The sequence below is a fragment of the Xiphophorus hellerii genome, chromosome 12 (assembly GCF_003331165.1).
Source record: "Xiphophorus hellerii strain 12219 chromosome 12, Xiphophorus_hellerii-4.1, whole genome shotgun sequence".
Classification (NCBI taxonomy): Eukaryota; Metazoa; Chordata; class Actinopteri; order Cyprinodontiformes; family Poeciliidae; genus Xiphophorus; species Xiphophorus hellerii.
This window is the reverse complement of record NC_045683.1, coordinates 24,764,738-24,781,538: the sequence shown is the minus strand read 5'-3', so window position 1 is coordinate 24,781,538 and position 16,801 is coordinate 24,764,738. Positions and strand designations below refer to the sequence as shown.

Genomic DNA, 16,801 nt, shown 5'->3' with positions numbered 1-16,801 from the left:
ATCTAACATGAATCTGAGGACATGCATTATGTGCATACTGTTGAGTGAAATTCAGTGGAGACTCTTGCAAAAGTATCCACTCCTCTTGAATAAGGAACATAGCAGGCAGGTTGCAACCTAATATCCCAATAACTTGCAAAGCACTGTGCAATGTAGGGCTATAAAAATTCTTTCACTGGCTAGAAAGATTCAAATTTTAAAAAATCTATATCTATCTGGGCTCTGCAGCAACACCAGAGAATGGAATTACAAGCGGGAAAGTTTTGAAATCAGGTAACTCTTCTCAAACTAAAGCGATCAGAGGTCGGCAAAACTCTCTGAATGATGGCAGTGGGAGGAAATTTATGTCTATATATATTGTCGTCATTTGTCAGTGCGATGATGAAAGTCTAACAGCACAACTGCTTTAAGCCCCACTCCTCTCCTGCTCTTTCATCTGTCAAAAATCTTTCGTTTGGCCAGCAATGAATGTGGAGGTTGCGTCGGCTGCTAACACCAGACCCTTTCATCAAGAGAAGAAGGACCTATTTGCAGCCCACATTTGGGTTGACAAGCTAATCAACTCCTTCTTGCAATGTCTTTGTTTAGAAGAAGAATGAGCTAAAAATGTCAAAACTGTCAAAACTAAATACATTTAGGATGACAATCAGCTCCTCTAAACTTAAGGACATGGTTTTCAAACAGAGTAAGGTAGCCTGCTTCCCCCAGGTCAAGGGTCAGTCTTTGACAGGAGCAGACAAATTCAATTCACATTTAACGGCCAAATATGGGATGACTCCGTATTTTACGGGAAGGGTGGCAACCTGATTTAGGGGTGCTGAGATACAGTTTTAGGGGGGCTAAAGCAAAGCATAAATAAATTACTAGTTGGCAATTGTAATCCATCAATTTGTTGTTCCCCAACTGCCAATAAAATTGAAGGAGAAAAAGAAACAGACAGATGAAGAAAACATCGCATTCACTATCACCTCACACCTGCACAGCTTTTCCACTGGCTGTCAGCAACATGTGTTTGCATTCGGGTCGGTCATCAGTTCATACACTCTGGTTAGATCCAGGTGGATGGATGACGAATGGATTTTAAGACCATTTGTTGGTCGTGGTGCAACAGATTTCCAAGACGGCTCTGAAAGCCAGCTCTTTAATTATAGTGTCACTCTCGCTAAACAAGGTTCTCAAGCATTAGATTTGTTTCCTTTCCTTCAGCGATATTAGTCAAACAATGCAGACACTGTATTACACAGTCTGTGGAGTTTTCTTTAAGAATGCCGATCTCCATTCTCTAACGGTGCATTGTTACTAGAAAAGCTGCCAGAGGGGCTGTACAGAAACAATGGGGACCTACGCACCTCGCTGTTCTGTTCCTTTACAGCAGTTCTGCATCTGTGTGTTCCCAGCTCATGGCTTCTGTCTTTGTTAGCACAGCCTCATTCGACTAATAGCCAGTCCACACTCTCTACAAGCTCATAAAAATGTACCGAATGCAATGGTGCATATTTAAATCAGCGAGCTCAGCATAAGACACGAGGATGTTTGACACCTTGTAACATCCATCAGGGCGTGTGCTGGAAATGTGGGGAGACTTTAATTAACTTTAAAAACAAAACAGCTTTCTATTTGTCTTGGATGTTTTTGCTTTTTCCATTAACATATTTAAGTATCTACAAAGGCTTCACAAACTCTTTGCTGTTGTTTACAATGCGATGCACTTTAGCAGCAAAGAACATGATTTGCTTCACAAATGCGGGAGTGATACAGGCCAGATGCCAAATCACACAGAATCCTCTTACACACTGAGAAAAAAATAAAAATAATAAAGAAAAGCAGCTTTGCCAACAACATTTCTACTGGCTGAACAGCATTTAACAAAATGTATTTATTGCATTTGTTAAGGTGTTTGTTTTAGTTATGTTAAGACTTAATCACTGCACTGCAGTGCTTTTTTTTCTTTTTCTTTTTTCACACTTCCCTAAAAGTGGAAAAGCTGGAAAATGGCTTATGGCTCACTTTCCTGCCAATAAATGACAAGGCATTTTCTTATTCTTTCATCACATAGCCTGGTCTGCAGGAGCTCTGCTATAGCTGCAGATCCAGCCCCTGTTTATTGTCCTGTTTATAGAGGTGATGGCTTTCAAATGAGATTGTACCACAATGAATCAGATATATGTACATGCCCCCTGACTTTGGCCATTTGAAGTGGCCTTATGCGAACTTATCAAGTCACCAGTCTTTATGTTTTGGTCTGATTCTGAGCTCAAATGAACAAATGAAGTATTATTTCCACTAGGGCAGCTGGCAGCTAAAAGCCTTGAGCTGAAACTAAAAGATTTAAAGATTATCTCACTAACATTGCTTTATCCCAGGGTATGTTGATATATTGACATTTGTTAGAGGACTAGTTAAAGTGAGGCGAAAGCAGTTAAGAGTTTTATCTTGAGAGTACAGGGCACTGGTTGGCGGTACCCCAAGAGCGGAGATAAGGAAGACTATAGGTTAGTTTCTGCTGCACTGCATAAGGTAATGTGTGTATTAAAGTATACTAAAGTATATTTGGTATCTGAGCTATTAAAACAGAAAATAAAAATCTTTTTTGAATGGGGATCCCTGGTGTTTGTGGATTTTAGCTATTTGCAGATAGCAGTGTTTCCAAACCCCCACAAATAACAGAGGGTTACTGTACACATATTAAATACAGATTTTCCTAATAATGCTGGAGAAGAAAAAGAAAGTATCCTATTTCTATGTAGTATTTTGTAAAAAAATGTGAAAAACTTAAACATAGGGATGACCAGATGTTAGCATCATTTCCAAAACAGACATTTTTCCAAGCAAAATAAATTCTTGCCTTGATTAATTCTCAAATCTGACAAAAAAAGGATTTATCAGAATTTTTTTAAGTGATGTTCTGTGATTTTATCATCACTAAAAATTGGGCAAAAGACTTGGGAATTTTCAAGCAAAACAAATTGAGACTTGATTTGGATTTTGGGGATTGAAGTAAGATTTCTTTTAAATTTGGGGCAAAAAACTTGAGACTTTACTCTGACTTTCCCCTTTAAGGACTTCGAGACTTTGAGTCTTGGACAAGTGCATCAAAAACTTAAGAACTTGGATTTCAGGCGAAAGACTTGAGATTTCACCTTTGGTTTGGGATTGAAGGCTTGAGATTTGACTTAGACTTTTTCCATTAACAACTTGAGATTTAACTTGGACTTGTAGAAGCAAAATCCATGAAAACATATGTTGCAAGATAGAAGTTGTAGAATGTGGCTGGACAAAACAGTGTGGGAAAAGAAAGACATTTTGTACTGACTTAAACCATTTTGACTATCCTTTGCTGTACTTCAAGAAAACTTCTCCGCCTGTCAACGGGTTTTATTGTTAAAGATCTTCAGAAAAGAAATAAATGACAGAAAATTGACAATTTATTTTCTGAATTACTGTAATCCAAAAACTTTAAACTGTGGTGCTCCGCTGTGATTTGTCACATCTATTAGTCCTTGACAGATGATAGTCAGCAAGCTTTTCTCTTCAATATTCAAACACTGACCTCACATAAAGCATAGTAAATAAATCCCAGCAGCGGAAACCTCAGTTTCATCTATTTCCATGTAGAAAATAAAAAGTGTTGTCTTTACACAAAAAATCAGCTTGGGTTTTCTCAGGCTGCCTGGATCAGTGTTGGCCTCTTGGTCTTTCACTTTGTATTACAAGGAGTAACTGCCTCTTGTATTGTCCCTGTTGTCCATCAGCATGCATAATGAAGCGTAATGGTAGATAGTTTGCTGAGGCATTGCCTCTTAAAGACAAGGCAAACTAATCCAATCCCACTAGTTCATGCAACATTTACAGTGTTCAGTGTTAGCATAATAAGATGCTCACACCTCTTGCTACACTCGAGCAAACACTTCTGCAGACAAGAGCTCGAGCGAATGTACTCCAGAACAAACACATACACAAACATGAATTGACTGCAGAGCTGCTGAAGACGGACGGGTTTTTCCTATTAAACCTGTTTCTAATGAAACATTTTTCCATAGAAGGTACATCATCAAACAAGAGGCACACAGAAGAGCTGCAATGATTATAACGTTGGCACAAGCATCTGAGACTTTCAGACATTCTTCTTTTCAGTTCTGTTTTTCTCCATCTTCCATTCGTTTGTCTGTCTGTCTCTTTTGGTTTGTGTTTTTGTTTGGGTATGCGAGCAAAGCAGAGACTAAAGGGTTAACAAGAAATCAATTAGATCGAGCCATCCCCGCTTCAAAAGCCACGCAATTAGTCAGTGAGATTTAAATGTGATGTGTGGCACATACGCACAGCAGCGCATTGTTTTTCTGCACAGAAAAGTTGCACAGAAAAACAAGAGTACGTTCTTCCCCTTAAATTATTCATATTTTGTCACACTGCAACCACGTGTACTTGAATTCCTCTTTACTCTGGTACTCATAAATAAAATCTAGTTCAGCCTTCTGCCTTCAAAGTATTAATAACTCTAAATATGTTTGCTATAATGGGATTGGTGATCAGAATTGATCAATCATTAAGAACAATTAGCAAAGCAGAAATGTCAAGAATGAAGTCGTGAAGAAATGTAAAGACCTGCTTGCTAGCTAATAAAACAATAACTCAAGCTTTGAACATGTCACAGAGCGTCATCCTAAAATGAAGCAAGTTTGGCATATCTATCTTCAGACCTACCCAGAAACCAAGTGCAGAGAGCATTAATTAGAGAAGGAGCCCGTCTCTGGACGAGCTGTGGACATGTTCACCTGAAGGCATCTGAGAAATCTGGCCCTGGTGAAAAATGGTGAAAATAAAGCCAGCATAGAAAGAGAACCATTAAAAGCAAGCAATCAGCAAAAAGCAATGTGAGGGATGCGGCAAACCTGTGGAGACCCAAATGTAGCGTTGAAAACGCTATGTCGAGCAAGAAATGCTATGTTTGGACAAAATCCAACACTGTAAATGACCTTAAATACACTGTTTCCACAGTTAACAATTCAATCACTCAAAAAAATACTTTCAATCCAGGCGCAGTACTAAAGAAAAATAAAGTGCTAATGTTCAGACCAAGCTCTTATACAATCTTATACCAGAAGAAATCTCTTAATAACTAAAGCGCTCTGTTCTGCAGTAAAGTGTAAGGAGCTTGTTGCTCTTCTGAGCAGACCGGGTGCCTGGTGTTGCATAGGATCCCCTCCATGTCTCTCCAGCACAGCTCCCACTGAGTCCACCCCTCTCCTCGTCACAGGAACACTCTTCCTAATCAGCTTATCCAGCCGGTTTCTGTACCTCAGAGTCCTACTGCTCCCCATATCAGCGGCAGCATGGTGCTGTGGTGATAATGTCGTTCACTAGAACAGGGGAGTTGATTAAAGTTTATGTTGAAGCAGGGCAACTACACTAAACACAAAACCAGAGCTGCAAAAAAATGTGACCTAGTCAGCGTCTAGAGTTCAATCCTATATCGAGAATCAACACTTAAAAACCGTTCTCCACATAATGCAATCTGGCTGAATGTATCCTTTTCCTTCCACCTCAAAGTTTTGCACGATTTGCGTTGATCACAGAAAATGCAGACAGGAAACGGTGAAGCTTGAAGCTGCAAGGCGCTGTGGGAAGTCTTTCCGACCAGCACAAGTGGCATACAGCTTTCCGAAAGATGAACCTTACTCCCTCTCTTCTTCCTTTCTTCCTGGTGTATTTTAGGAATTGAGACATCCTTCATTATGTGCTGCGATCGATTTCCAGATCTCGTGGATAGAGGGGAGCAGGGACGAGGAGGCGCTCTCTCAGTCAAATGCACGCAGTTGCCGCACAACTGAAATCCATCCTGAGAAACATTTTATTAGGAGGCATCCCTCATAAATCTACCAATATTAATTTTGCATTCTAAGGTTTAGGCACCCACTTAATGAGCTTAAAAGCCACTTGCACCACAATATGCTTTGCCCAGACAATGACCTGCAGGCATCTTTGGCAGTAACTTCTCCCTTAATTGCCAGGTTAGCCTGGAAAAAAAGGCAATGCCTCTGTAGAATACAGTGGCTCAGCCTGCAAATGATGCAGGAGGAGTGAAGAATGTTTATAGTTTTGGTTTGATGTGAAAAGAAAAAGATCTATTTAGATAAAGTTTTTGCACTGCTAGTAGATGTGCCGCAACGGTTACTAAATCACCAAGTGTATATGCGTCCAGTCTACCCAGTGAGATATATTTCAGTGTAGACGTGTGCCACAGTGGCAAATTATTCCTGCTCAGAAGAAAAAACAAATATTTGCGCAAATATCAAGCTCAGCATATGGTTTGAGTGGGCTACTACCCCCCTGACTACTTTCTGCTTGGATTTATTTAGTTATAAATGTCTAAACATTGCTGCAACAACCCGGCTTTATTGTTTTATTATAATGTATTCGTGAGATTTGGCAATTTCTCTCGAAGGTTTGTTGTTCAGTATGTTGCACGGCAGCCTCGTGGGCGGCGGGCGAATTACATTTCTGGACAAAGAGCGTTTGAAAGAAAGCTGCAAAGAGCCTAAAGAGTACAGCCCTTAGAACTCAATAAACTGCCTCTAGTGAGTGTGGCACTTGAGTCATTGTCAGCAAAGTCAGAAACGTACTCTGACACCGTGTGAGAATACCGCAGCCGTGCGGCGTGTTTTTGTTAGCCGTGCTCCACAGGGAACCAGATGCATGTTATAGAAAGAACATCTCTCGCAAAATGTGTTGAAATATGTTACTTGAATTGACTAATCTATTGTTAAAAATAATGTCTGACTACTGCCGGCGTGCACAATGTTCTCAATATATAATGGCCCCTACTATCTGGTGATTCATGCTGCATGGCAGCACTGCACCAAGAAAGAAAATGGAGCAATTTTCTTTTGTACCGTTTTTTCCCCCCCCCTTCACTCTGTAATCGAACACCGAAAGAGGAAATAACCTTAATAAAAAAAAAAACTTCCCCTAATTGCACTTAATATGACTCCTATAGTTCTGGAATATTATCATGAATTAACAATGACACGAGAAAATCTAAGTGCATGCATTGCTTGCATTATTAAATCAAAAGGTTCATGATAAACTTAAAATAATAATAATTAAAAAATATCAGTAGCTGTTCCTTCATGTAACTGCTTAGCAACAAGACACACTCTTCATTTTTATGCCTAAACATGCTAGAATAATATAAAGCACAGCTAGTAGTTATTATTAGGGTCATCATAACATTCAGCATGCAAGATACAGCAATGTGTGTTCAGGAGAAGAAGACTTCAGCAATGTTTGGGAATAGGAATGGCGGAGAATGAGATTTTTATGACCTTGAGAAACAGGATTTAATTAATCTTATTTCAAACAGAGGAGCAACAGTTATTACACTGGTGCTAAAATAACACAAGAGTTAAAAAGTGTTGTTAGATGAGGATGGTGGCTGTGGCTCCTTTTGTTTCTAAACTCAAACTGTCTGTGGTGTTTTTTCATGCCAGGAATCAAACAGCTGAAATCACAAATACAGCGAAAGTTCAAAGCGGTATTTTAAAGAATGTCCAGCTCGTTTGATGTGGATAAAATAAGTGACCTCATCTAAAAAGCTTAGGTGATGGTTGGGCTAAAGTGAACTCCGAAGCGGTTCGAATGTCTTCCATGTGAATGCCAAGCGGAACAGACACCACTCCAAAAGCAGGAAGCGAACAACAGCGCGGGACATTCAGTTTTGTCTTCACGCTTTTCAAAATCTCGATCTGTATGTCAGCCATAATTAGAAGGATTTCTGTTATTCATTCAGCGACTTGCAAAATGTCTATATCCACTCATGCAAAGTAAGAATTCCTTCATTGTCATTTATAATTGTTGTTGAGTAAACTCAAAATACCCTAATACATGTCAAAAAGTTCAGTTGTTGAACCAGACACCAAGGACAACTAGTTCTTTTCCTGTTTGGTACCACTACAAACTGCAAACACCACATGACATCAGGATTTAAAAACTTTATGAGATTTTATGAGAACACAGAGTATATTTTATAATAGATGTTTATTTTACATTATTAGACTGTGAGAAGAATATTAAACATTGTCATCTATTGGCCGAAGTCCTCCAACTTGTACCAGCAGAACACAGTCACAATGAACAACTGAATCCCTTTGAGAGAGAAAAGATGAAGCAGTTCTCCCCTTTCATGTCATATTCCTCCTTTTTAATTTGGTCCGAAAAAATGATCACTCGTCAAAAGCAGAGGAGGTAATGGGAATCAGTGCATGCGTGACAGAGACATGACAGCCGCAGACACTTAAAAATACTCAGAACATTTTAGGAGTTTGAGGGACAAGCCGAGTCTTTCGGTTCTTGATTGACAGTTGGTTATTAAGACAGTGGTGGTCAAATTAAAACCTGAAACGTTAAATTAAAAGTAGCATATCTGCACGGAAATATCACAAGAAGCAATCCCCCGCTGAGCATTCGCAAAGCAATAAATTGCCTGGGTGATTGGTTATTAAAAAAAATTAGGAATTAGCTTTCAATAATATCCATCACAGCATGCAGCGTTCTGACATAGAGACAAAGTCAATTTGAGAAAACCAAACTGTTATTTTAAATAAATAAATAAATAAAAAAGTATTTTGATCCAAGTGGAAAATAAATATTACGTTAATGTATTTCTTACTTAGAATAAATATTGAAAACGAATGCATCTGAGGACTTTTTAACACATTTCACCAGTCGGTGAGCTCCTTCTGCCGTCACGGATCAGGCCAACAACGTCCGGGCGAGAAGCGTGTTCAACACGGACGACAATGATCCCGTGAATGCACAGATCAAGGTCTCCTCGTTCCGGTGATTAAGCATCCTAACAAATGCATGTTGGAGGACGGGCCTTATCACCCAGGTCCACACAGAGCTCTTTCCATATCTATCACTCTCAGATGGCCAACCTGCGCCTGCCATGTGCTGCAGGCTGCCAAATAAAAACACCACAGGCGTCGCCTCGGCGCTCCGCTTGGCTTGTTCTTTACTTCCCCCTCTCCCCCGTCATGAAACAAATCATTTCACAGCTCGGGGAAAAAAAAAAAAAAAAGTTTGAAATGCGTTATCACTCCTGGACAACTAGCCGGCGATTAAATGAAAATATATTTTTTTTTAAAAACAAAAAAAGAAAAAGAAAGAGGGGGAAAAAAAGCTCTGAGAATTTCTGCTGTTTGCTTGGACTCGCAGCTTGACAAACCTGTTCACCTTGCTTCCAATTAAAATTCTGGAGCACTTCAATGTGTTTTTTTTTTTTCCTTTTTCCAGGGGCATTCCTTCGCGAGCAAAAAGAAAAGAAACTCCACTAGAAGTATTTGTACAGCTTGAAATGAGCAACACATTTCCATTTGGCCTAATCTTTAGACGTTGTTCGTCTTTGGAGGAAAACACTCGTGTTTAAAACAATTTCCGTTTTCAAGCAAAAAGCTCCAAATTGACTTGCCACCTGGTCTGAGCCTTTTCCCCAGTTAAATATTAAACTTATTAAACTTATTATGCATATAAATTACTGGTGGGACTCGATTGAAATGCTTAATTGAGTTAATTGCGAGGTCTGCCATTAATTAATTGTAGTTAATTACATTTTAGTGGAAAACATCGAGAAAATAAGCAACATTTTCAATTCGAAACGGCTTTTCGCTGCTACTTGATCGAATAAATAGACATGTAAGCTTAACATATGAGATATTTATTATTTTTAATATTTATTTAGATTATTCAACCATCAGATTGTGAGTTTGTAGTTTTAATATGTAATATAAGCAAGTTCAATAGCTGAAGAATGCATATGGAAAAAGTGATGACTTTAGCATTTATATAAAGCAAATAAATGACATTTTTGGGTTCATCTGAGTGAAAGTTCTCTCCAAATGAGATTTAAAAATGAAATCCTCATCAAAAACAAACCTACCATACTACAACTTTGGCTGTGGATTATTTTTGAGCCGAATAACACCAGAATAATCATCTGATGTAAGTTGTGTTTGTATATTGCAACTTCACATTAGGTACACTTTTTGCAATAGAAAGGCAATTACTGATCAATCCAACATCAAGATATATATATATGTGTGTGTGTGTGTGTGTGTGGGTGTGGGTGTGGGCGTGGGTGGGTGTGTGTGTGTGTGTGACTGAACATGTCACCAAGAACAAATATATTGTCACGGGAATAGATGGAGAGTTTCAACAGGTGAGACTGAGGAGAAAAACAGAAGAGAGAGAAAAGAGATTTCTGGATGCTCCTGCTCGTTTCTTGATTGACGTTAAAAACTCTTTTTTTTTAAGCTTTCGCCTAGAAAATGTCTATAATTTAGGGAAATTGAGAAGAAATGACAAAGGGCAGAATGACACAGAGTTTGAAAGGTACAGGCTGAATTAAAGATAAAAAAAAAAAGAAGGCCCCTTACCTTAGAGTGAACGTCTCCACGGTGGAGTAGGGCGATATGCTGATAAAGGCAGACACGGTCTCTCTCTGCCTCATTGGCGTGGCTGGGACCATGGCCATGAAGTTATCATCCAGCCAGAGCTCTGTTAGAGGCGGCTCCGTGGGGGTCTTGTAGAGCCTCACGCCACCGATCCTCCTCAGCGGGGTGGAGGTGTAGGTACCAAACAGCCCTTCTTGATTGGAGCGGATGAAGCTGTCCTTTCTGGACTCCTCGGAGTGGCACTCTCCTGCTTCTGTAGACCGCAGCAGATAGTAGAGCTCCACCGGGGTGCCCTCGGACACTTCGGCGTTCCTTTGCCGCCCCGGCACTACGCTGGGGGGGCTGAACCAACTGGCCAGCGGCTCCAGCTCGGCCACACACAGCCCGAGCTCCCCTTTGAGCTGGCAGGCACCGCGGACCTCCTGGGTCTCATGGAAAGCGAACATGTGTACGCAGGGCAGTTTGTCAATGGTGCTGTAGTTGTCCCAGTCTCTGCCCGCTATGTAAAACAGCACCTGGACTTTGGGCTTGGCTAAATGAATCTGCGTGTTCATGATTAAGGTTTGCACCTTCCAGTTGAAGGTGAATACCGAAGAGGCAGGGAAGGTCCCGGGACTCTGCAGGAGCTCCAACGGGACAGGCTGCTCCACTGAGAGAGGCCCATAGCTGGCGTTCACCGACGGCAAGTTTCTGGTGTGGTAGACGAAGAAAGCCTCAGTCCGCGAGGTCAGGCTAGAGTTCCTCATGAAGTCCTGGTTGGCTTCCTTGAGGAAAAAACCCAACTCCGTATTTAGCAGCTGATAGTTGACAGGCAGGTACATGGGGAAGGAGGAGTATCTCTGCAAAGCCTCCAGGACTCGACAGTCTGCCCCTGGAAGTAAGAGGAGAAAAAGCTGGGTTAAGAACGGCTCACTTCAACATCGTCTTCTCTGGCAAGCCCTGCACAAACGTCTTAGGTGGAATGCTCAGGAAGTGGGGAGAGCTTGCAGCAAAAACGTTTTAGTTATCCATTTCATAAACTAAATATGAACCAAAATAAAAGACAGACTTATAATATTTGTCAATAATAGTCCTGAATATTTGAAAGCTTCATGTTTTCCTGAAAATGTTCTACCATAAGCATAAATGCTCTTTGAGATTTCATTGCTTCTGAATGAACAGTAAATTGCTTGAGCAAATCAATTTCTCAAACAGAGCTAAAGAAATAAAAAAGACGTGTGTTTTAATCAGTTCCTATAAGGAGATTTCAAAATAGATATGCAAATTAATTGATAAACGCAACACTCTGTATCTTTCACAATGTGCTCTGTGCTTTGATTTATAATTTGAAATCTGTGCAACTCCTTTATGCCTTGACAATAAAGAACAGGATCAATGCTGTTTCTACCAGAGTGATTTATGGATTTAATTTACATTTAAAGAGGCCAGAGAAACAAATATACAAGATTCTGGAAAGTTAAAGTTATGCATGAGGAATTTACGTCCTGTAAATTTACGTTCTCTTTTCCACTTGTCCAGGATTGTTGTCTTATCTTGCTGGACGGTGAATCCCCACCCCACTCCAAATGATACTGCTGCCTTTAACAGATTTTCTTCCAAAACAGCCTTATGTTTAAGGCTGTCCTATCAGCACTTATCACAATGCATCCACACAGCATAGTGCCCTATTTTCCATAACACAAAGAGTTATGAATGGCGACCAAAACGTTTAAATTTGGCCTCATCTCGCTATCTCCTTCTAATGTTTGCCGTCTCCTGCATGGCTTGTGGCGAATTGTAAATAGTACTAATTGCTTTCATTCAACTATGACTTTATTTTAATAATTCTCCACAATGGCTGGATTTGTGGATTTTCCAAATAAAGTAAAACATTGTTTAATAATGCAACCCTGCTTTAGACTTCCTCACAACCTCGTCCCTGACCTGTCTGGGGTGTTCCTTGGTCTTCATGATGCTGTTTGTTCACCAGTTTTCTCCAACAAATCTCCTAGGACTTTTACAGAAGAGCTGGATTTATACAAACAAGGTAAATCTCACACAAGTGGACTCTATTTGACTGTCTAAGCTGGCTTCTGAGGCAGCTGGTTGCACAGGACTTTATTTGGGGGCATCAGAGTAAAGAGTCAAACTTCATATTCTCTCTTTTGCCACATAATTATGCACTGTTAGTCTATTACGTGAAATCACAATAAAAGGCGTGGAGGTTTGTGTTTGTAATGAGACCAAATGTAAAAATAAAATGAGATAAAATTCTGACTACTTGAGGGTTTTGAGCTGGCAGCATGCCGAATCCGAATTGTCGACATTGAAACTACCGCAGGGTCACGCTCCGGTACACATGCAAAGATTTCCCCTGTTTCTTGCCTACCTTTTGCACTACTGGCTGAGAAACCTTACATCAAAGTTGACGTGAAGATGGTTTTAATCTCTATAAGAGCGGAATTTGACCTTCTTCTCACAATCAATCCTCAATTTGATCACGCTCCGTCAGCGGACTCCCATCTCTGTGCTAGCATCTGGAGTGTTTCCCTCTAGTGATCGTCCCTGTAAATCAATGTCCAAACAGGTAGGAAATCTGTCATGAATTTTCTGATTCATGGTGCTCCTCAAGACCTCTCTGCTGCTGCTGCCCCGGTGAGAGATGCATAAGGAACCAGCTGAGCCTCAGGTTTTGAGCATATTTGGACCAAATTCAAATCCAAATCACTGGAGTGCCTCTGGGTATAGATCTGGCTCTTCTGAGGAGCTGAACAATGCAGGGTGATTTGTATTTTTTCCTGAACAAGCAGGGGCTTTGTGTCAATTGTTGGCACAAGGCATTGTTTTAGCCAAGACATTACAGTGAGGGTAAATGAAAAGCTCTCCAGCAGTCAGTAGTCGGGAAGAAATCCATCCTGCGGTTTGGAAGCTGTAACATTAAATTAAATCCAATGAAAAGGCACTCATGTCTCAATTATGGGAGAAGGAAAAACTTCTCTTGATAGAGTTCAGTTTTTTTTTCCCACATAGAAGTGTGATTTATTGTAATCAACTTGAAAAACACATCCACACGTCTCATTGTCAAATTGCAAAGAACAAAGTATGTTAAATGATCTATTCTTTTCAGACGCTGCCACTCTGTTTAACTGATTTCCACGTTTCACCGCGTGCGTAACGACGTCAAGAGACTAAACACACAAACCAAGCACAAAAGTAGAAGTAGAAGCCATGACAGCTGAGGGGGGAAAACATTGATCATCTTGCCAGCAAGCGTCTTTTTGCTGGTAAAATTCGGGTTTGTCATCTACGTGGATGTCACTGTGACATGCACAACATACCCGCGTTGTTGAAGATCAAAGACATACAACATGCAATTATCCAATTTCTTTGAAATGTGTTTATACAAACCAGGTAAATGTGAGCGAAGGTGACAAAAACAAGCATTTTGCCTCACAGAAACACCTACTCTACAAAAGGAAGTTTTCAATAAAAGTTTTTAAAAATCTTGTCTTGAGTAGGAGTTTGAGCTATTTTTCAATAAATCTTTACACATTTCATAAGTAGTTACGGCCCAGCCATCATCTATACACACCTGTCCTTGTAGGACGACTAGTGCCTGTCTCCAGCAGCTGTTGGGTGAGAGGTTGTTCGCATATCTAAGGTCAATTTGGAGAAATGAATTAACCTAACTTCACGTTTTTGAACTGTGGGTGGCAGCGCCGTAGGTCCACCCATTCAAATAACGCCCTGCGTGTATAGCACCAAGTGACCGGAGGGGGTACCATTAAATCTTGCCTGTGAAAAATTATTATAACTGATCAGAAGATTATATTTAAATAGACATGTGTGAAGCATTTTAATAGCATAAAGGCTAGGCAAAACAAAAGTAAAAAAGAAAAGAATGCTTGAGAAAAATGAATCTCCTCCTCCAGTCTTCGCTCCCACTGGTCCGCTCTGTGCTGTAATCTCAGTTAGACACCTGTAAGCGAACGCGACCTCCAAAAGAGACGGGGCAGAAAAGAGAAACATGAGAGGTAACGGGATGACTCATTCACACGTCACTCTCCCTTGTCCAACTTTAATTAAACCAGTCTGTACCAGTACCCCAACTCCACCTTGCTGGCATGTGACTAAGTGGAGCTCTGTGTCCGTTACTGGTCCAACCATGGCCCGTCCATCGGGTCTTCCAAGAGTCGCTCTCTTATTTCATCATTCCATAAAACCCGTGAAAAATCTGTCTTCAGATATTTCTTGGCTCAGCTTCAGCTTATGTATCCTGTACAGTGATGGTCAGATTTCAGCTTTCCATACCATACCTATTTCTCTGAGCTCTGAACATCTTGTACTTTTAAGTACCCCAGGTAGCTACAGCTATGAAAAGTTACAAAACTGGGAGATAATGAGCTCCTGGTAGCTTCAACCTATATTCTTTTCCAGTTCTTGGCAATTAGTACTTGTCTTTCCCCACCAACTCCCACCATGTTTCTTGCAACCCTGTTGACTATTTGCAGCAAAAAAGTTTTATGTTTCTGTGACCACGCCCACATATCTGAGCCAGGGGTCCTCAAATCCAGGCCTGAAGTCCCTGTGTCCGGCAACTTTTAAATGAGCCCCTGGTTCAACACACCCAAATCAAACGGCTGAATCCCCTCCTCAGTGTGCAGTCAGGTTCTCCAGAGTCCCACTAATGACCAGATTTTTTGACAAAGGTGTGCTGAAGTAGAGACACATCTAAAAGGACACCGGCCCTTGAGGCCTGGATTTATGGATCCGTGATCTAAGCAATTTCAAGAATGCTGCATCCCTCTGAGAGACCTTTTGGCAATTTTTTCACTTTTCAAAGTCAGTTAAATATGTTTTGACCCATTTAGCCTCAAGAAAAGAAGTTGCTTAACAACTATGCACACCTTGATAAAGGGTGTTAATCTCCTAAGACCACACCCTCCCTCATCACTCAGATACACATCGCCTGCAAAGCATAAATCCATTAAAACATTCAAGTTTCTCCAGCCTAAAAACTTATGATGCGGTTAAAATACTCGCTTGCCTAGAAACTGCAGTGTAGTTGGGTGTGATAGTATGATGAGAAACTGATTTTCTTTCTATAAATGTCAGAGGAACGTTGCCTCTTGTTACTGCAGCTCCCAATGTTGCGAGACCACTGAAACTGTAACCTGCTATATCGTGATAAAAGATACAAAGGCAACAATTTTGTTTAATCCTCTCTTGCTTACTTGTCACTGACTGGCTTCTACAATCTGCCTCCACATGTGAAGAAAAACGCTGAAGTTCAAAGCAGGCATCAAAAAAGGAGGAGGAAAGGGACTGGAGTGAGTCTGAACGTGCGATTGTTGTTGGTGTCAACAAACTGCTTTGAGTATTTAAAAAAAAAAAGAAACTATCTAGTGAGCAGCAGTTGTATGGATGAAAATATCTTGTTGTCTGATGCCAGAGGAAAATGTGCAGACTGATACAAGATGATGGAAATGTCACGATCTTTGAGACATTTTTGACATTTTTGGGACGTTTTGTGTTTTGTTTTATTTTTAGAGTTTTCCCTCTTGGCTTCCCAAATTTAGTTAATTCTTTGGTTTTAAGACTTGTCATGCCTTCGGTTCAGTGGTGTAATATTTTGCATGTCTTTAACATTCCTCGTCTCCCTCGTTTCTTGTGTATGCTTTTAATGATGGCGATGTTACAGTCAGTGGTATTTTGAGGTCCTGTGTACGCCAGCGTTTGCATTCTGATGGTGTTTACTATGTTTTATTATGGATTGTTTAGTGTGTCCCCCTTGTGTTATGGCAGCTGTCATAAGTTACTGCTTTTAATTTATGTAAATTTGAGAGAGCAGGTGTTTCTCTATGACTGGAAGAGCCAGACTGCTCACCTAAGAGGAGGTGATGCTGCTGTTTAACATCCATCGTTCATCTTCTACTCACTCCAACTAACTACCCTTTATCTGTAGAGGGCCTCTGTCAACACTATCAACGTTGTACGTTCAATATTGTTCATTTTTGATATTCATTTTACATTCATTGTTGGTCCATTTCTGGTCTGCTGTGAAAGAGGTTTGGCTAGCAGACCAGCCCAACAGATCAGGTCTATATGTTTGTACTTAACAATAGTCCTCTCACTGCTGGCAACTCATCAACTTTCTTGCTACATTTAGCAACAGGTCAGGATTTTTAATGGATCGGTAATCGATGATCAGCCAGAAAAACTGCAATCGGTGCACTCTCTGGTTTAAACACCTCTTGGTTTTCTCAGTCTGTCTTCTGTTTCCTTGTTCCTCATGCTCCTCCCGTGAATTATTACTTTGGATTTTCTTTTGTCTCTAGCTTATTGAAGGGTTTTGATTTTCCAAGTTCAAGTAA

At 40.4% G+C, this 16,801-nt stretch overlaps 1 protein-coding gene across 1 annotated transcript in view; it reads right to left on the bottom strand.

Annotated features, from left to right (window-relative positions):
* Positions 1-16,801, bottom strand: part of LOC116730110 (transmembrane protein 132C) — a 181,368-nt gene that overhangs the window by 131,688 nt on the left and 32,879 nt on the right. Inside the window, exon 2 of the mRNA XM_032579121.1 lies at positions 10,431-11,319. Within this exon, the coding sequence (XP_032435012.1) occupies positions 10,431-11,319 (889 nt within the window). The remainder of the gene's footprint in view (positions 1-10,430; positions 11,320-16,801) is intronic.